Here is a 22,236-nt window from a genome sequence, read left to right on the forward strand (position 1 = left end):
CATTACCAAATCTACAAAGGTACGCAGAGCACGTTGGTAAGGGGAAGCTATGCGTCAGCACTACATTGTCTGAATCCACCCCTGTTTTTGTTTTACTGCTTCTCAGGCTTGCCACACAGTCAGCTGCCATTGTCATTTCATACCCTTCCTTGTTTGTCACGGTGCATATTTTGTTGCCTCCATTATGTAAGAAATAGCATGCATACATACCACACAAAATTCATTTGCATTACATACTGCTTCATGAATTGTTGAATGGAGTGGCTGTTTCAGGGAGGCTGAGTTCGTTCAGTGTCGCGATAACTTGATGCGTCGAGAAAAATAATCGGAACGTGTCCATTGGCACGCGGGAAGCACCATGCGCAACGCTGTGCAATAGACGCATTCCGATTACTTATCTCGACGCATCAAGTTATATCGATACTGAACGAACGTCGCCTCCCTGGTTCTTTAAGGCTTTCTTGAATGTCAATGTAGGAGTTGTCACTGTTGCAGGCCAGTTGTCCCTAGGAAATTGAGCTCAATATGTCATAGTTTCCCTTTGTTATGAAGGCCCTGTCTGGTGCAGTGTCTAGTTATGCGCACTCTTATACATGGCCAGTGGGTACCTAACTGCTGATTAAAGTGCCTGCTATCTGATCTTCATCCAATTACACACCATATGAGCATGTTAATTATTTATTTTAACGTTAATTATTTATAAGTATTTAATTGTTTACTTGCACAAGGATGAGCTGAAGCAGCTGGCATTACTGAATGTGTAACAGTGCACACCTGCTCTCACTCACAGCAAGACTTCAGGAAGATGTCACCATGGACGCCATCCTGGACATTATACCGAACAACCTAAGATGGAATGCTTGACCGCATTCACTTGGCGGCAAAACAAGACCTACCAAACATTATGAGACACTTCAAGGTCACATACAATGAAAAGCTGCACGAAAATGACTTCATCACTGTGGAATTGTGGGTCAACGGAATGAAAGCTGAGGAATATAACCCGGTCCCATTCTTCAAACACCAAAATTGACAGGATGATTCAAGCATACTCAACCGGTCACCCAGCGAACTGCTTGAGGATAAAGACTTCCCCCTTGTCAACATGACCCCACCCCAGGTTCAACTGCTCAAGGCTTTGGGCACAGATAGAATATGTATTGATGGCACCCATGGCACTACAGGTAATAACAGGTCATGACATGTTCTTCCATTCCTTTTTTGCTGCCTTGTCTTTCTCTCTTTCTCAAACATTTTGACACCGAAAACCATAATGACAATTTAGAAAAGTGGTCACCTTTTGTTGTGGCCCCGTCCTCATGGGAATGACAGCAAGTTTAGTGCTGTATGGAAAAAGCAGCAGCATGCGTTCTACGGGTGTAGGAGATGATTATTCTAGCAGGCTGAGTGTTTTTTTTCTGCAGATCTACCTGACATCTGTGAAAAGACCTGTTTCACATAACCGAGAAATATACAGGGAGAAATAAATAGGCCCGTGCACTTCGCCAGAGGGTAGCCCCACGCTCTGCCTTCGGCGCCACTCCACGGACTGTTCGCAATTGGGTATGTGAGCCGGCTGCACTGTACGCCGCGGCTTCCAGAATTCCAACTGATCTCTTATGCGACTTCTTCCTAAGTTCTAACGTAAAAAAAATGCATTAAGCTTGACGAGAGTGGTCATATGAACGGAGTCAGTGAAACTCAGAACACGATAAACGTTGGCCAGTCGTAATTTCAAACGCAACGTTGAGCATACTGGTAAACATGGTTACGGCGTACAGATCACTCGGCGCTGTGGAGATCCAATGTTCCGTTGAAACAGCCCGCACTTCTAGCAACTGATGGAATATTTTTTACGCCGTTGTCTGTGTACTGCGGTCTTTCCGAGCCGTGTTAACCATTGAGGCGTCTCGAATTCAGCATTATGTATTTGATGCACGACGACTTTGGCATTTATATTTGTGGGGGACGTGAGGATTTCGAGCAGGGGATTTACATTTATTATTAGTGTTCCGTGTTCACCTCCCAATCTCGGCGTGGAAAGCCATCATCCTAACCACTATGCCACGGGAGCTGGTGGATTTATATTTGACTTCACAAAATAGTATAGTTATAAAACACGCACAGAAAGTGGTCTCACACTGGAAACCAGTTTTGAGATATCGTGCTACTAACAAGAACAGACGCCGAGAAACTCTTCCATGAAATGGAAGACATTTCAGAGTAACGCAGAACACAAGTGCTCTGGAAGAATTAAACATCATATTTTCTAACTGTTAACATGTGCATGAAATTTTAATCAGGTGTGTGTTGTGGGTCCCAAAGTAGAATGTTAGGCATTCAATCAAGATGACCAGGGGGAACCTTCGGTGACCTCATTAAGCCGTTAGGCACGTTGAGAAGTGGACACGTTGTCCCTTGTTGACAGAGTTACTTCAAAATTATCAGAGCCAACGGTTTATTACCGAGAAGTGGTCGAAAGATGAACCGCCAGTCTCCAGACCCAAACTAAACAACCAAACATGCCTTGTGCGAAAACGATGGTGCGAGTGCCGTGCTTCCTTTTCACCATTGCCTGCAACAACCCAACTGCGTAGATTCGTCTAACCTCTACAGCACCTGACACTGCTTTACAAACTAGAGAAATTTGGTTTTCAATTAACGTTCGACTTTTTTTTCTTACCAAGTGCCTGAGCAACAGGCACCAACTTGTTTCTGCACATGGTTTTCAGAGCGTAAAGACCTGCATTAATCCAGGCATACCACATTGGTCTGTACTAGGACGTACTACTACGTGCTAGTCTGTACTAGCACGTAGCAGAGCCGCAGGTAGCGCGGTCGCCACATAAGCAATACACAGAAGCACTATATTTAGCTTATAAGATTATACGTGTATTCATGTGGCTGGAGGTTCTTACCAAATTCCTGCTTCCTTCCTATAAGCTTTGATGTTGAGCTGGTAACTTTGCTATGCGTTGACGAATTCGTCTACGGGTTCCCATGCACCGTCAGTAGTACTGCCCCATTACGCACAACGACGTCCTTTTTCTAATCCAGTTCCAGGAATTCTATTCTAATCCAATTCTAAGCCAAAATCCACTTTTAAGCCAACCTAATCCAGTTGGAATCCAACACAAGTCAAATCCAAAGCCATCTGATTGGTCGCCATTAGCTCCGCCCACTTCACGTTGATTGGCCCACGCTAAGCCTACTGATCGTTGACTGGTTGACCGTTCCACTCCTTTATGCTAATTAGTTCGCTCGGTTCCGCACACTTCACGCTGATTTCCCATGCTAAGCCTACTGATCGTTGATTGGTTTACCGTATCTCCACCCCTTTATGCTAATTACTTGGCTCCTCCCACTTCACGTTGATTGGCCCACGCTAAACCTACTGATCTTTGGTTGGTTAATCATAGCGCTGCCCCGTTATGCTAATTACTTGGCTCTGCCCACCTCACACTGATTGGTGCACGCCGATCGCTGAGCCTCTATGCTAGTTAGCCAGCTCCGCTGATTGGTCCGTGCTAAGCCTACTCATCCAGATTGCTCCTCTTCTCCACAGACTTCTAAGCCCCCACTGACTGGCCCGCACTAAGCCCACCATAATGTCTAGCAGTCCTGATTGGCCTACTGAACATAGCCTTCACCGGCGCCAGCCAGATGGTGCGCCGATCGCTCGGCAGTGGCTTCAGATGGTTCTAACCCAATTGGGTGTCTCTATCTCATACGTCCAAACTTACTTCGTGCCACCAGATGGGGTGACTCAGGTGCATCAACTCCGTGCGGTTCCGCTTTGAGGCGTCACACGAGCGAGAGAACTTCGTCGAGATGTGCTGCCACATATTGCGCTCCCGTTTCACCGCAAACAAGTTGCGGGACATCATACGCGAAATCTTGGATGAGTACCTGTCGGCTTACAGGGAGCAATCACTGCGCGAGCTACAGGAGCTATATCAGGAAGAAATAAGAGTCCTGGAGACGATCATCAATCGCGCTAGGAGCTATGGATGAAAATAAAGATGCATCACACCTCGCTACACAGTCTGCTCAAGTTATTCCACGATGCGCATGCAGTTCCAGCACCCCGCTCGAATTCTCATCTCCGGCGCGTCCATGTGCGGGAAGACGGTGGTCACGCAGAATATAATGAGGCACCCCTTATTAGGAGTTATTTCGCATTCCACCGCAGAAGATACTCTACGTACGAAAGTATGCAGCCAGATGGGAAAAGGATTTCGACGGCGTGGAGTTTATGGACAGGATACCCGCAGATTGGGATGAGCGATATCCCACTCTCACAGTTATTGACGATCAAATCACGGAAAAGGGGGGGTTCTATCGGAGGTAGAGTCGCTGTTTGTGCATGGTAGCCACCATAAGAATGCGTCCGTGATCCTGATCACACAAGCCTTGTTCTATCACAACGCCTCTTTTCGAACGATGTCGCTGAACGCCAGTTATATCATATTGTTCCGGAACGCTCGGCCCGTACAACACATTGAAACCTTCGGACGTCATGTACTCGGGAAACAGGGGCTCTCCTATTTTCTCGACGTATATAACCAGGCGACGGAGAAGGCGCACGGTTATTTAGTTGTAGATCTTCACTCGCAAACACCTCCTTTCCGTAGCCTGCGAACGGGTATTTTACCGCACGATCGGCAGTTCCTGTTTACGCCCGCGAAATGACGGCCGATCTTAGAAGACATCTCACGCTCCTCAAAGTTTTGGCCATCAGCAAACCAACGCACCGCACAGAGCTACTTAAAGAGCTCAGCTGCGACGACATTCGAATCCTTTCGGAAATCTGTCTGAACATTCTACGTGGAAATATCCCACTTTCGATGGAACTTCATCAAAACTTGAAGAAACACAAAAAAATCCTCCACTCCTCGCTTACAAGTCACTTCATAAGTGCCCCCGCCAGTTGAAGAAATATATTAGGCAACAACTAGGTGGTCTCATTCCCATACTTCCACTGCTCCTCTCAGGGCTATCAAGTCTCGTGGCAGGAGTCGCCGGGCGAGCGATATCCAAAGCCATCGGTCATGGCTTATAGAATAGAAATAGGTGAAGTTCTAAAATCTAACGATTCAGACGACGTAAAGGTGGGCAAAATATTGGAAGCCCTCTATTACTTGCTGAAGCGCGCTCACTATCATCCTCCTCCCCCTCCTCCTCCTCTGGAACCAGTCCATTCGGCTCCCGTACCGGAACCCAATCAATTCGATTTTAATCTTCTAGCCTCCGGCTTTGATAAAGGACGCGCAAAATCTGTGCTAAAAGAATTGAAGAAAGTTTTCATCTGGCAGGCAGATAATGTACTAGTATATAGAGGGAGGCGAATCAATCGCTCAAACATTGTGGCTCTCGTGAGCTACTTAGCATGTCGTAGAACGCTCATCAAGACACCCAGTTGGTACAAAAAAGTACCGAAAATTATAAGCACTCTGAAAATGCACCGCATTGCTCGCTGGAGCAAATATGGGACCCTGTAGAAAGATCAAGGAGACAGGGTTAGGTGGAGTCGATCGGTAACGACGTTGTCACAAGCTCACGCGTGCAGAAGCTATCGAACAGCTGAAAAAAGAAGATGCTTACACCCTTCACAAGCCAGTGAAGAAAAAATTTAAGCGGCGCTCCATCATCGCAACTCACATGAGGGATTTATATCAGGCTGACCTTCTGGATATGCGTAAATATCAGAAATTTAACAAGGGCTTCAGGTACATCTTAACGGTCATAGATAGGCTATCGAGGTACCTGTACATGGTCCCCATTCGCACAAAGCGCCCGCAAGACGTAAAGAAAGCTTTCCAACGAGTTTTCCGTTAATTCCGAAGAATCTCCTCACAGATCGCGGAAGCGAATTTTGGGGTTCCCCCGTTCGTCAGCATTTTCAGTCGCTACTAAATCACTATAGCACGCAAAGCTGAATGAAAGCGGCCTCCTGTGAACGCGTGCACAGAACAATTAGAGAAAGAATAGCCAGGCATTTCACTAGTACGGGGAAGTTTAATTATATCAACGCACTGCCGAAGATAGTGGCCGACTATAACGCTCGGTACACTCTATCACGGGCGAAAAGCTAAAAAAACGTGAACGCTGGAAATGAAGTAGCTCTGTTCAGCAGATTGAATCGTAAGACGACCCCACGCGAGAGCAAGTATAAAGCAGGGGACCAGATGAGGCTCGTGTTAGATCGCGGCGTGTTCGCCAAAGGCTACGATCAAAGGTGGACGGCCGAAGTGTTCGAGGTGTCGCGAACGAGAAAGACCGATCCACCCGTAGTGTACGTGAAAGATTCGACTGGAAAAGAAATACTGGGATCATTCTACGAGCAGGAGCTGCAGCCCGTCCACCATCTTTCCTCATACGATAAGCGACTCATATCCGCGGTGATTAGAAAGAAGAAAATTAACGGGGTATTGCACTACTTGGTTCGTTGGTTCGGATACGTCAAAGATCACGATTCTTGGGTGCCCGCCAGCGACGTCAGAAAATAAATTTTACGTGTATCTGCTCTCGAACGCCAGCATGAACCTCCACCCGTCCAACACGCTGAATGACTTTACCATCGCGTTAGATAAGCCACTACACCTGGATGATTCGTACGTCGTCAGTCTAGAGGGATTTTCCATTCCCAACAGCTTCGTGAACGTGAACCAAGCGCCGGATAACCTGATAACGCTATCAACGGAGAAGTGGCAAACAAAACAGCTCACGTTCGAAGACACGGGCACGCTATTGAATAAAATATTCCCCGAATATGGGATAGAGTGGACTTACGAGGAAGATCACTACGTGTTTAAGCTACCGTCGCGCGTGCGCTCGGTGAAATTAATCGACAGACCGCTGCATCTCGCCTTTGGAATCGTCGAAATCGATGGAGATCACCCGGAGGGCGGTAGAGTACGCGCCGTCCCAAACGTGTTACAGCTCGCGGAGGAAAGAGCTGTTATGATGCGAGTTCGCCAGGTGACAGTGATCAATAATGATATAATTTTGGAACCACGATCGCTAATTACCGACACATTCAACGAATTATTAAGAGCGACGAACAATACAGAATCAAGGGTGGAATACAAAGACAACACTTACTCGCTCTCTCTCCCGGCGAATTTCAACATGTCGACCGAGTTCCTGGGACTCATTCAGGTGAAGCACATTCACGTTGAAGGATCCCGAAAGCGCGTCACATGTAATCCCATAGTGAAGACGTACCGCATGCACATAAACACTCGAGAGACGGAAAGTCGGCGCATTTCACTTCCACCAAATTACTACGAAACACCCGAAGCTCTCGTGAGCGTCATCCATGAGCGTCTGCAGCCGGAGGCTTCCGTCGCTCGGTCTGTCGCTTACATTATCCGATTACTTTGCGTGCCTACTGGGTTTCGGCACGAAAACCGTATTTACCGAAAACGATTCGGCGTCGACGAAGTGACCATAGATCTGCCCATTAACTGTATTATGATATACACGGATCTCGTCACGCCCTCCGTAGTGGGAAACCGGGGGCATCCGATGCTGAAATTAATTCCATTCGTATATGATAGAACGAAAGAACAACTCAGTTTCAGCTTTCTTCCCGTTCAGTATTTTAAGTTAGTGCTGCGCGAAATTTCCTCAATCACCGTCTCTATACGCTACGACACGGGTCGCAAGCTACCGCTACAAAATCGCGGTAGATCGACGCTGACGCTACACTTTAAGCATGTACACTAAAGCGGTACCAATCTACGGATATGGTGTTCCGACGGTATACACGTCCCACCTGTACCAGAGGGGAGGCAATTTCTTTTCTCAGCTCGGGCGTTTCGCTATTCCACTCTTTAAACGCGCATCGCCCTACTTAAAACAGACGGCTGTTGCGGCCGCTAAGCGCGTAGCCAAAAATCTGTCGGAGGGAGACTCTTTCCGAAGTGCGCTTAAAAGATCGGCGAGAGATGCGGGCCACGAAATTCTCCGCGACCTCGGAGGAGCCGGGCGAAGAAAGAGGAGAAAACAGGACGTCTTCGACAGCATAAATCACGCTGGTTGCGCGGCCACAATTTAGTTGCGAGATGGACATGATTAACATCGTACATCCTGACACTCCTCTGTTGGATAAGTCGGAAACACAGTTATTTTCCGTGCCGGGAACGCAGTGGCATATACTGAAGAGGGAATATGAGGTATTCTACCCGGTCGCTGACATATCCTCCGTCATAGAGTTCCAGCTTTCGAATTTGGGGCACCACTATCTCGATTTGAACTCCGCGTACATCGTGACGAAAGTCCGCATCGTACGTGACGATGGTTCGCTACCGGAAACACACGCTGGCGATCGGACGACCTACGACGAGGTCTACCCCGTCAACGCGTTCGCCAGCTCGCTTTTCAAGAACGTAGACGTCTTCTTGAATCAGACCATGATTACGAATAATGATTTGTATAGCTATAGAAGCTACCTGGATATTTTGCTTCACGCCAGCACCACGGAGCAAAATACCGTGCATAAAGGAGGCCTGTACACGCAAGAAGAAGCGCGTCAATCGGAAAACAACATTCGTGCTCGTGGACCGACCGAATGATACAGCCTCACACGAGGCGGCAAGACCATCGACCTGGTTTCCAAGATCAATTCGGACATTTTCCTGCAGCCTAAGCTACTCTTATCGGGAGTGGAAATTAGGCTTGTTTTTTATCAAGGCTCCGACGAATTCCGCATTATGAAGACCGATCAGCAGCAGCACACGCATAAAGTGGAAATCATGAGTGCCACATTGTACATAAAGAAAATCACCGTGTGTCCCAGCCTATTGCTCGTGCACGAAACGGAATTGCAGCAGCGCAAGCCTCTCTACACACTGGTCGGAAGTGAATCGCTTATTCGTTTGCTACCAGTTGGCAACCTGGATGCATGCCTGGAAGATTTATTTCCAGAGAAGGTGGTCGCATTCGTGCCCACCCTAGCCAACCAGGGAGCATTCAATCGGGACCCGTACCGATTTGTGAACTGCGACATTGAGTCGGCGACGCTCACCGTGAACGGGACGCAGCGAATAGACACGTTCGACTTCAACAATAACCTGAACCACCGAAGCTACTTCAACATCTTGAAGCAGCTGTGTGAGAAGCACGTCTCCTACGAATACGGCCACTACGTTGGAAACAAGTTGCTACTGTACAACGACCTGGATCCAGATCAATCCTCCGTCCACATGTCACCGATCAGGCGTGGCAACGTTCGTCTGCAACTCAAGTTCTGACGTGCCTTGGCCGAACCCATGACCGTATTGATACTGTCCGAGAGTGTGCGAATTATGTCCATCGATAAGGACAGGAACGTCACACTGGATTAGCGATGTTCGAGCAAGATATCGAGATACTCCTGAAGTACAATGATTACAGTTCGGCACTCTTCCGTGGTGTATACGCTCGAGACGACCGTCTGCCCGCGCTGGATAGACCGGGTATAATCGTGGTGAACACCGATCGGCGACAGCAAGCCGGGGAGCACTGGATTCTGTACGCGAAAATGAAGAATGACCTCATCTACTTTGATTTCTTCGGATTGCCACCCATCAAAGCCGAGTTGAAACGCCTCACCGTCGACGAATATAATGATGTCTGTATTCAAAGCCTGTATTCTCCAATGTTTGGTGTGTACTGTTGTATCGTGGCGACATTGTTGGCGAAAGGGAAATCACTGAAGAGCATTGTATCCCCGTTTTCCGATAATCTCGCCGCTAATGACCTAAAATGAATAAAGATGCTAGAAAAGTTGTTTGTCGCTTAAAAAAGTGTGGTGTCCTTTATTCTCTATAACACCCCACAAACTATACTTGCTTAGTCAATGAATACGCGCTTTAACTCCCTATCATATCATTCTATCAATAGAGCTTCCCATCATATCAGCCTATCTTCCTAATCCATCACAACAACGCAACATTTTTTTCTCTTAAAATCAGAAATACATGTATTTTTATTGTACTGCTGATTACATATGGGACGCGGACTTTCGCTGGTCTGGTGGTCCCTTCTTCTTCGCGTGAGTAAAGATGATGTCGGGCGATGCAACTCTTTTACCATCCCTGAATCTCTCCTCCTTCTCTAGTTTCAGATCTGGTAATTCTCGCATTTCTTGCAAATCTTCATCTGTGAGTCGCTTAAAACGACTGGGTAGGTACACCTTTACGCGTTTATCGTTGTCCATCAGGAGTTCCACGTACACGGCATCCCCGTACATAGTATCCACTTTGCGTAAGTCGAACACGTCGAGCTTTTCGTTCTTCGGAACAATGCTCATTTTCTGAATGTCCCCATCACCGGGTTTCTTTAGTTTATCCAGCTTCTCGAAAATAGATGACATATCTCGCTTACTTCTCAGTGCAAGTTTCTACGCACGCCAAATGAACTGAAAATGAGGACAACTATTACCTAACTTTCATCATCTTGAAGACAATAGTGAAACATACCTTTCTCGTTGTGCGCTTCACCGGGAGTCGACCGACGGAAGTAGCTTCACAGACCTCAAATCAGTTGTATATATCGCAACTTTTATATAAAGCACCCCTAGAGGAGCGCAAGGGTGGTGCGGTTTGTTTACACAATCACGCAGGAACAGCCCGTGATGCGCGCCCATTAGCTGCGAAGGACATTTGGAACTTCTTGGAAACTCCATAAGCGAACCCTTTGTTTTTGGTTACAGAAAGCTTGTTTCGGCAATGAGCAGGTGGTGACGTGGGTTCATAGGGATATTTTTTTCTTCGCATAGCGTTGTGTGATCACTGCTTACTTTTGGTTTTAATACGCGCGGCCTCGAAAAACATGAGGTACGAGGTGACCCAATTTCTCGGACAAAGCAAAATCTGTTTATATCACATTGAAACATACGCAACATTTTTCGCTAGGGCCCGCCACGACGGGTGGAAGTACGTTTATGATATTAAACAGATGGCACCATCATCTTGGGGCGTGTCTCAAGGTGACCCAATTTCTCGGAGCAACCCTATTTACATCACCTTGAAACATACACAACATTTTCTTCGCTGAGAATAAAACAAAGCTCACCATAGAGTTCTATAGTATAAACTCATTTCGGCCACGATGGGTGGAAGTGCATTTTGATATAAAACAGGTGGCCCCAACGTGTTGGAACATGCAAGCGACTCATCCTCAAGGTGACCGAACTTTGCGGAGAAAGCGAAATTTGTTTACACCACCTTGAAACATACGCAACATTTTCTTCGATGGTGATAAAACAAAGCTCACCACAGAGTTCTCATTTTGACCATGACGGGTGGGTGCGAACAGATGGCCCCATCATGGCCTCATCCTCAAGGTGACACATGATTTACGACCGTGCGGAAACACGTGAGCCACAACGTGTTGGCGCATGCAGCGTGGCTGCTGGTTTATAAGCCGCGCGATCGCCTCAAGGGGAAGAGTCTGCTTTCATTTGCTTCACAAGTAAGTTATCCCCTTTACTTGTTGGACATTTCTTACGGATCCGTTTATTTTCAATGCCTCAGTGTGTATTCTGCTTTTTTGACCCTCACGATATCGAGGATGAATCGGAAGACGATTCTCGGGACGGCACACCTCCTACACTATCGGGAAGGGAGTGGGTTCGTGTCCACCAACGTCCAAAACGTTCAAATATGTATTTCCGCTGTGAAAACTAAAAAATAAAAAAATCGGATGCACTGGGGCACTTCCCGATCATTTGGCTAAACGCAGGAATGTGCTAACGAATATTCATTTACCGGCACGTAAGGAGGGTGAGTGCTTCAAATACAATACGCTTGCCCATCAGCACCAGCAGGAAAGGAATTCGTGGAAAAAATGTGAAAACTACGCAGCGGAGTACTGGTGGCCTATCCACGTCCCCGTTTCCTACTCTGATCTGGACGAATTCAAAGACAAAAACAACATATCCGTGTACGTATACGGGTACGTCGATCAGGGAGTGCACGTGTCGCGATCCCCAAAAGTCGAGTATGAAAAGAAAATTCACTTATTGGCTATAGGCGAGCATTTTTTCGGAATCAAGTCCCTCGAACGCTTGTTGACAACCAGAAGTAACCATTTCGTATGCGAACGTTGCACGCGCTCTTTCGTGAAGGAAGAGAGCATGGCGAAACATCGTCGCCTGTGCGCGGACGTAAACGAAATCATATTGGAATTTTGAGAAACGGGAAAAAACTTTGAATTTACTAAGATAGAGTACAAGCAGCCATAAAACTACGTCGTCGCGTTGGACACGGAGAGCGTACTCGCGCCCAGTGGTGTTGGCATGCAACGTCACGTCACCTCTAGCTTCTGCGCCGTGCTCGTGCGCACCCACGACTCGAAGGTGATGCGCATCAGGACGCACCACGGTCAAGATTCCGCGAGGCAGTGTGTCACAGCTTTGATGGAAATACGGAACAAGATGATCGCCCTGAACGCATGCCCCGACGAAATGGTGCTGAATGATGAGCAACGAGCGCGGCACAGAGCTGCCACCCACTGCGCGTACTGTAGGCGGGAGTTCGCGCAAGATCTACCACGTGTCCGGCACCATGACCATTCCAAGCGTTGTACTGCCGGCGAGACAAATTACATCGCGACGCTGTGCAACCCCTGTAACGTGGCGTGCACGACGAGAGGAAATCTACCCGTCATGGTGCACAAACTTGCCTACGATTTCGCCGGACTGCTGCGGGAATCTCACCTTCTCGGGTGGAACCGAGCTCCCTTCATCGTGGCCAGTTCCATGAAAAAAATCCGATCGTTCGAAACTAGCACCTTCCTATTCAGAGATACCATGCAGTACCTAAATTCGTCGCTGGGAGTGCTTGTGGAAACCGTCAAATCCATGGGGGGCGCAGAGGCGTTCCAATGCCTGAAGCAGGTATCTGGAGATGACTACGAAATTTTGCTTCGTAAACGTGTATTCCCGTACAGCCGCGTTAGCTCGTTCGCGGTATACAACGAATTGGATCTGCCGCCAAAATCCGCCTTCCGAAACTATCTGACGGGTGAGGACATAAGCGACGAAGACTATCAGTACGCGCTGCACGTATTTGAACGTTTTGGATGCTTGAATCTGAGGGATTATAATGCATTGTACCTGAAAACGGATGCCCTGTGACATGCTGACGTAAAGCAGCACTTCCGGCGCCTGTGCTACGACGCGGGCAGTGCTATGATGAACCAACCAAAGATGATGATGATGATGATTAGGATTTTAATGGCGCAAAGGCAACTTTGGCCATAGAGCGCCACGACAATGGTATGAATCAAAGCTAGTTAAAAATAATCGATTTCATTTAAAGTCAAAACAGGAAAGGTAAAAATATGATTGATTGAAAGGTAAAAAGCAGTGAAAATATTTCCATGTTCACAGGTCGTTCAGGTAACCTATGTCTCTTAAAAAGTTGTACACATGGTTAAAACTGATGAGAGGCTCGTCCCCCAGCAAAAGCGCTGGGTGAAGAGGAATCCTATATTTGTAAAACAGTGAGAAGTGTTGTTGACGATGGCGTTCGTGATGGGTGCAAACTATGAGTATATGCATAACGGACAAGGCTGTCCCGCAATGCTCGCACTGTGGTATCTGCTCGCCTCGGAGAAGATACCCGTGTGTTAAGAAGGTGTGTCCAGCTCTCAGACGGCTGAATAGAACTTCATTTAATCGATTTTCAAAGTGTTGTGCACACTGTTTTATCCGTGGTTTGATAGTGTGCAATTTGTTCAGAGTTTGCGTGTCCCAAGAGCTTTGCCATTCTTTGTTGATAACATGTCTGAGGTCTCTCAGGAGATCACTGAGAGGAATCTCAAATGCCGTAATGTCGGTATCCTGAGCAGCAGCGGCAGCACGATCCGCGCTCTCATTTCCCTTTATGCCTACATGGCTGGGCACCCAACAAATGCACAAACTGTGGCCCTTTCCTTGTATAAGACTCGCAAGATACTGTGCTCGTCTTACCAGCAGGTTTTTGTGCATGTGGAGACCACATATGGCATGCACTGCACTAAGAGAGTCTGTGTATATAACCGATGATGATGTGTGTGTTTGCAAGATATGGTTGAGCGCAACAATGATGCCATAAACCTCAGCACTAAAAATTGACAAAATATTGCTTAAACGGTGTGGCTTAGTGTATACACCAGATACCATGGCACATGATACTCCTGTATTTGTTTTCGAAGCATCAGTGTATATTTCCACATGGTGGCCAAAGCTTTGCTTGAGGGCTTCAAATTCTTGTTGTATTTGCAAGGCTGGGCATTTCTGTTTGTCAAATTTCAGAAGAGTTGTATCATGTTGCACAGGTGGATACCAAGGAGATACCAGCTTATTGCACAACAAGGGCGGTAGATTATAGCTCGTAAAATTGTAACGTTCTACATCCCGCTGGATACGAATACTAAATGGAGCCACAGCATTTGGCTTATTAATAAAGAGCCGTTGGAAACAAGTGCTGATTACAGTGGAGTGTGCAGGATGCTGTGGATAGCTCCTTACTCTCAGCCCATAAGACACTGCAAGGTAAAAGCGTCGCCTTTCCAAGGACCACTCGTTTGACTCAACATATAAGCTTTGAACCGGTGTGGTCCTAAAAGCCCCAAGTACCAGCCGCAAGCCAAGGTGGTGCACTGGGTCGAGAGCTTTCAGGACTGATAAGCGTGCTGATCCATATGCAACACATCCATAATCTAGTTTAGAACGAACAACAGAACTGTATATGCGGCGAAGAGTCTCTCTGTCTGCACCCCAGGAACGGTGTGAAATGGTTTTAAGAATATTTAAAGATTTCAAGCATTTTGCTTTCAAGATCTTGACGTGCGGCACGAAAGTGAGTTTTTTATCAAAGACGACGCCAAGGAATTTGTGTTCTTCATGTACAGCAAGAGCGTGACCATCAATAGTCAGTGTGGGGTCTGGGTACAGTCCCCTTCTCCTGGAAAACAGGACACAAACAGTTTTTTCTGAGGAGAATTTAAAACCATTTTGATCGGCCCATTTCAGCAGTTTGTTAATTGCGAGTTGCAGCTGCCTCTCACAAGTACTCAAATTTCTGGACGAATAAGAAATCTGTACATCGTCCACATACAAAGAGTATGAAATAGAAGGGGGAATAACGCTTGCTACTGAGTTCATTTTAACTATAAAAAGTGTTACGCTTAGTACTGAACCTTGTGGAACTCCGTTTTCTTGAATAAAAGGTCGCGACAGTGTTGTTCCCAGTTGAACTCTGAAGGTCCTACCTTGTAAAAAGTTGGTTATGCAACTGAGAAGTCGGCCCCGTACTCCTAATGAGTAAAGGTCTCGGACGATACCATACCGCCAAGCAGTATCATAGGCCTTTTCTAAGTCAAAGAAAACAGACGCACAGTGATTTCCTCTAACAAAGGCCTCTCGAATAGTGGATTCCAACCGGATGAGGTGGTCTGCTGTCGACCGTGCATTTCGAAAACCACACTGGTTATTATTAAGACAGTTATTAACCTCAAGATAATACATCAGTCGGTTGTTAACTATCCTCTCGAAAGTTTTTCCCAGACAGCTTGTCAGTGCAATAGGTCGGTAACTGGTTGGGTTTGAAGCATCCTTCCCAGGCTTCAGGAAGGGGATGACCGTTGCTACCTTCCATGTTGATGGCATTTGGCCCTTTTCCCAGACATTATTAAAAAACTTAAGCAAACATTCTTTAGATTCACTTGACAGGTGAGTGAGCATAGAATATGCAATGCGGTCTGGCCCCGGGGCACTGACCTTTACTGAAGACAGTGCTCTCAGGAGCTCTACCATGGTAAAGGGCTTGTTATATAGAAGGTTCTCACCACCTGTGACTGGAATGGCTTGTTTTTCAGCTTGTTGCTTTGTAGAGAGGAAATCCTTGTTGTAATGAGAAGAACTCGATATGTTATGAAAATGCTGACCGAGGAGGTCAGCCTGCTCGCCCAAGTTCTGACATGGGGCCCCATTTACCTGAAGTAAGGGGATAGAAAAGCCTGTATAATCTCCTTTAATTTTCCGAAGTCTATCCCAAACCACCTTTGATGGAGTGTTTTGTGTCAAGGAAGAGATAAAACTACACCACGAAGAGCGCTTGGCCTGCTTTCTCGTCCATTTGGCTTTCGCCCGTGCTCTTTTAAATGCAAGGAGGTTCTCTGGAGTGGGGTATCTGCGAAAGATACCCCAAGCTCTGTTCTGTTCTTTGCGTGTTTTCCCACAATCGTTTGTCCACCAAGGTTTGGGACGCTTGGGGAGACGGCCAGATGTCTGTGGCACAGATTTCAAAGCAGCATTTATTATTGCATTTGTTATAACATTATTTGCTTCTTCAATGCTAGTATCCTCAAAAGATAATGATACGAGGCTGGCTTCTTTCTGAAACAAGTTCCAGTCTGCCTCAGAAAGTTTCCATCGTGGAGGTCGTGACCTTAGAGAATTTGTTGGACCACGAAATTTTATAATGACAGGAAAATGGTCACTACCACGAGGGTTTTGTTCAACTGTCCACTCCAGACGTGAAAAAAGTGTAGGACTGCACAGCGAAAGGTCTAAAGAAGAGAAACTTTGCGTTGAAGAATTTATGTATGTCGGTAACCCTGAATTTAGGAGACATATTGGCCTTGAGAGAAGAACCCTCTCCAACATTTTCCCTCGTCTATCTACTTTTGAGCTGCCCCACAAGGGATTGTGAGCGTTAAAGTCGCCTGAGATGACGTAGGGCTGAGGAAGTTGATCGCATAGCTTTTCAAGTTCCCTTTGTTCTATTAGTGATGATGGTGGCAAGTATAATGAACACACTGTCAAGACAGTGTCGAGGCAGACTTGAACGGCAACTGCCTCCAAGTCTGTGACAAGCGGAAGTTGTCTTGCAGCTATACTCTGCGGGAGGACCACAGCCACTCCGCCAGATGCACGAGCGCCAGTTGTACGGTCCTTCCTAAAAATATTATGTCTGCGGAAAGGATTATAATTTTCTTCGTGTAAGTATGTTTCTTGTAAGCAGAAGCAGACGGCACTGTACCTTTCAAACAGGTCATGTATATCATCTATGTTGGTGTGAAGGCCTCGACAGTTCCACTGAAGGAATACTTGCCCCATAATGAAAGTAGTGATGAATAGCAACGAAGAGAGACTGTACATTATGTGGGAGGTGTAACCCTTGGGGGCTTATGTTTCCCTAGGGACGTACTACCCCTGCCTCGGCCTCCTTTTTTCGTTCTCTGTTCCTTCCATGGGGAAGGATTGGGGGGAAGGCTTGACGATGATTTCTGCGACATGCAGTCATCATCGTCAACATCCATCGTGTGTGTGGCAGCCTGGGATGAGCCCCCTGTGAGCCCGTCCCAAACTGACAGCTCGCCATCAACCTCCGTAGAGGTTGTGGCCGCTACTTCCCGGCTGCCCACCTGAGCAGCTGGTGCCAGCGGAAGCAAGCTCTCCGCAGGCTTTTCTTGTGTGGGGGGAGTGTGGGGTGGAGACCCAGAAGTCTGCGTCTCCACAGATTTCCGCAGTGGTGCCACTCCCCGGCGCACCACTTCGGAGAACGTGCCTTTTTTGGCAAATTCTACCTGTGTTTTTGCGTCTTTATACGAGATATTCTGCGTCACTTTTACTTTGAGTACTTCCTTCTCTTCCTGCCAACGGGGGCAGGACCTGGAGTAGACAGGGTGGCTCCCTTTGCAGTTCGAACAGCGGACTTCGTTTGCACAGGATTCTGCAGAGTGGTCCATGCCAGCACATTTTGGACAGATCGCCTGTCCTCGACAGACCTGCGACCCATGTCCAAAACGCTGGCACTTGAAACAGCGTCGCGGATTCGGGATATACGGACGTACATGGCAATTAAGATACCCTGCTTTGATGGTCTGAGGAAGCCTGTGCAATTGAAAGGAAAGGACAATGTGTTTCGTCGGGATGTCTTTACCATCCCGACGCATCACAATTCTCCTTGCTGTCACAACGCCTTGGTCTTTAAGTCCTTCCTCGATCTCAGTGTCTGAGCAGTCAAGGAGCTGAGACTCTGAGATGACGCCCTTCACGATGTTAAGTGTTCGGTGTCTGGTCACAGTGACTGATATATCAGAAATTTTATTAAGTGAAAGGAGAGCGGAACTTTGTTGCCTTGTGGTCACTTCAATTTGTAGATCTCCTGTGGTCAGCTTTCGAGCATTATAAGATTTCCCTATTGTCTTTTCTAACTCTCTTGCAATCGTGAATGGTGATACCTTAGCCATAGGTTTGGTCTCATCTTCCGAGTGGACTATGAGGAACTTCGCAAACCAAGGTTCAGGAGTCAAGTCGAGGATTTGCATAGCTGGTGCATCGGTGCAGCGCCTCTTTTGGCGCTGATCATGTTTTTTTGTACGAGAAGAATCCATAAAAGAGAAGACTGATTCAGTGCAGGAGGTGTGTCGCCCACCATCGAGCCCAACGAGGGAACGTGTCCCACACGCTAACACTTGCCTCTGCACTATACCCAAGTGCAGCTTCTGGAGAGTGAAAGACTGCTCAAGGTTGACCCTTGCCGCCAAGGATGGTGAAAAGAGGAAAAGGAGAGAAAGAAGGAGACCAAGGAAGAGAAAGTAATGAAAAGGGAGATGGCGACTAGCTGAATAATCCTGGCCGGGCCTTCCAGGACCACCCGACTATGGGAAGCAGGGGCCAAAGCGGTGTGTTGCTTTCCCAGAGGGGCCCCGAAGGGTCCAAAACAACCTCAGGGTCCACTCAACCGCCAGGATCCCCCTTTCCCCAGACACGGGAAAGCCACGCACAGCTATACGTGGGGGTCTCCCTCCTGCGGCGACCCAACCGTTGGTGCAGGAGGGGGCTACTGCGGCTGCTGCCGGGCGATGGGGGCGCCACTTTCCCGACGCCGGAACCAACCAAAGATCAGTAGGTTTAGCGTGAGCCAATCAACGTGAAGTGCGAGGAGCCAAGTAATCAGCATAAAGGGGTGGAGCTACGGTAAACCAATCAACGATCAGTACGCTTAGCATGGGCCAATCAGCGTGAAGTGGGCGGAGCCGAGAAAACTACTTAGCATAAAGGAGCGGAACTACGGTCAACCAATTAACGACCAGTAGGCTTAGCATGGGCCAATCAACGTGAAGTGGGCGGAGCTAATGGCGACCAATCAGATGGCTTTGGATTTGACTTGTGTTGGATTCCAACTGGATTGGGTTGGCTTAGAACAGGATTGTGTTAGCTTAAAAGTGGATTTTGACTTAGAATTGGATTAGAATAGAATTCTTGGAACTCGATTAGAAAAAGGACGTCGTTATGCGTAATGGGGCAGTACTACTGCCGTCTGCTTCACGAGTCGTACCGACTATATGGCGATGAAGATTTTCTTCAGTGGAGTAGAAGAAAGGACTGGAGACCTGCACAACCTGCACACTAGAAGTTTCATGAGCGATGATGCACCAGCATTTTATAATGCCTGGGGGGATACCATGGGAAGCGCTGAACGACAACTAATGTGCACCTGGCACGTGGACAAGAGTTCGAGGGAGAACATAAGGCGCGATCTGAAAGGCAAAGAAGCACAAATCTACGCATACAAAATAAGAATGGAGTGCAATTTATAACATCTATGCTGCCATCAGCGATGTGCCATAATATCATGGTGGAAACAATTGTGAACTTCTGACAGCACAATGTTATGTATACACAGTTTACATACAGGGTGTTTGTTTTTGGCTGCAACAAATTTTTATGACAAGGAGAGTTGCCTTAGTGCGTTTTTACTTTTGTCGTTGGATGACCTGATGGGACTGCTGCTAGGAAACCGTATTTTTTACTCAATTAGGGGACTAATCAACAGATGTACTATAATCAGCTTACTCATAATGGACTTCAGGGAGCACATTGCAAGTGCGATATCAAAGCCACACGATGCGCAAGGTATATATATATAAACAGGTAGCGAAACTCCCATAGGGTCATGCGTCTTCAGAATGCGCCACGACAGAGACTGTCAGCACCATCCATCCGTTGCGCGGACTACTACTTTTGTAAATAAATGACGTCACATATGACGTCAGCAGCATGAATAATAAATAGTGTAGTGGTCTTGCCATGATGAAACCTTTTTTTTTTTCTCGGGGCCAGCAACACGGGATGCATAGCACTATCTGTTCACACGTGCTAATCTTGGCCTACAGCTTCGAAATGTGAACGTCGCTTCCTATTTAATCCAAAAAGTGTACGAACTCCGCACTAGAACGCACGGGTACATGACACGGATAAAAGACTGCACGGACAAACGAGCGTACTGCTACACATGCGCAGTGGAGCAGGATACGGAAACTTACTCAGGTGGTAGATGATTTCGTATATGTTTACTAGTGGTGCAACAGATAGCTTTTCCTATACTTGAATTATGAATAAACTTTTAGTTTATACAAGACCCATGCGCGCGTCGTAAATATTTTTTGTTTACGACCGTATCTGTGCTACCAACACCCAGGATCGCTCGGGTCACGGAGATAAGAGTGTTGCCGGGTCAGATTTGTTTTGTTTTTTTTCGTCGCCTTCGCTACCTGGGTAAATTTACCTCGTGATCCGCGCGAACCACTAATGAAGCAGAAAAGGTATCGCAGCGCGCGCTACAGAACTAAGTATCTTACCTCTGCAATCTGCTATAAACAGCAAGTGATCAGTAAAGGAGCGACAGTGACATCAACATCTCCGCCTTCACTCAAGCGGTAACCGCATACGACGAATTCTCCACGGAAAAAACGGCCCACAGTCACCGTTTTTCCGGCCAGCTGGTGGGAGCAATGAGAACTTCACCGATTTCTCGACGACAGCCGTGGCCAGAAAAATTCGGCGAAGAGGGGAAGCAGCCGTTCAACGGCAGCCAATGGGAGCACAAACGGAAATCCCGTCAGGTGGCCGCTCCACGTGCGGAGGCAGCGGGCATTTTGGACGCGCGTATTGCCAACCTAAAGAGCACTGGAAAAACTAAGACTTCGGGGATAACGCGAGCCCTTCAAAAAAAAAAGAAAGAATCAGAAAAGTAGAGAAGAGGAACGTTCTTTGGGATATTAAGTGCTCTCAATATAAAGACACCACGCTGAAGTCACTTTTATGGCAGCAGGTTGCAGAAGCCGTAGCATGGGACGGTAAGTTTAAATTTACTTGCTGCAGTTCGTTTGTGTCAGCGAAATTTCAGCGATACCATCTTTTTTCTCTAGTTGAAGAAGTGCAATGCCGGTGGCACAATCTTAGAGACGCCTTCGGAAAGAATTATAGGGCAGTATTTTATCTAGAAGAAGTGGTGCCGGCGTCGATGAACTTGAAGAAATTAGTGCCGATGATGTGAACTGGACTCATTTCCGCCAGTATTGCTTTCTCAAGGATGTCTACCGTACAAAGAGGTAAAAATTCACGAGCTGGGTTCGGTGGCAAAAATACAACCTCGATTACAATAAGTAACACCCACATGGGTCACGTACAAGGCGGACTGTTTTAGCTTGCTGAGGAAAGCTCCAGGTGGTGGTGGTAAAGTCGACACTGAGGCAAAGGAGGGGAGGAGGCAACCGCGTCCCGGGCAGCCTTTAAAGCTTCAGCTGCCGACGCGTGCTTGGTAAATAGCTCGCGCTACAATTCATGTGCTGATCTAATGTACATTGCATGAACACAAATGAACCTCTGATCCCCGAGATACATAAGTATGAACAATTTTAATAATGATGTAGCTGAAATAACCCTTGGTGAACGATTTAGAGGTCATTGTAGAAGTTCTACATTTGCTCTGGTTTCTGTGCAGAACGTTCGGGAACCTTGGATATGCAATCCCACAGCCCACACACGCAGCAGGAAGTTCGACGGAGACGGTACAAACAATAATAGCCTCCATGTGCCGTACAGCAACAGAGACAGGTGTCTCACAAGCGCCTGCCAGTGCCCGTGCACAATGTTTGCCCAGGCCTGCATCACTGTCCTCCTCAATCTGCTTCCTCAGTTGGAGACCTGCCTGCTGGCCCTACACAATCACAAAGTCCTCCTGCAGCTGTGGTACCGCAACTATACAATACCACCCAGTCGTCCACTCGTTCCACGAGAAATGCACGGAAGCGAAGGAGAGACGACCAGGAGGACAGGATTGAAGCAGAGCTGAGACTGATCGACACACAAATTCAACAGCGAATGGGAGATGAACATGACAATTTTTGCTCGGTCCTTGCCGAGGGCATGCGACGTGCCAAAAAGGAGCACCTGCATAACATGAGAAC

At 47.2% G+C, this 22,236-nt stretch overlaps 1 protein-coding gene across 1 annotated transcript; it reads right to left on the reverse strand.

Annotated features, from left to right (window-relative positions):
* Positions 1 to 17,136: 17,136 nt before the first annotated feature.
* Positions 17,137 to 18,309, reverse strand: LOC135389449 (uncharacterized). The gene has a single exon (XM_064619497.1). The coding sequence runs from the start codon at positions 18,307 to 18,309 to the stop codon at positions 17,137 to 17,139; it is 1,173 nt and encodes a 390-aa protein (XP_064475567.1).
* Between the last annotated feature and the right edge of the window lie 3,927 nt (positions 18,310 to 22,236).

Source organism: Ornithodoros turicata, chromosome 3, assembly GCF_037126465.1.
Source record: "Ornithodoros turicata isolate Travis chromosome 3, ASM3712646v1, whole genome shotgun sequence".
NCBI lineage: Eukaryota > Metazoa > Arthropoda > Arachnida > Ixodida > Argasidae > Ornithodoros > Ornithodoros turicata.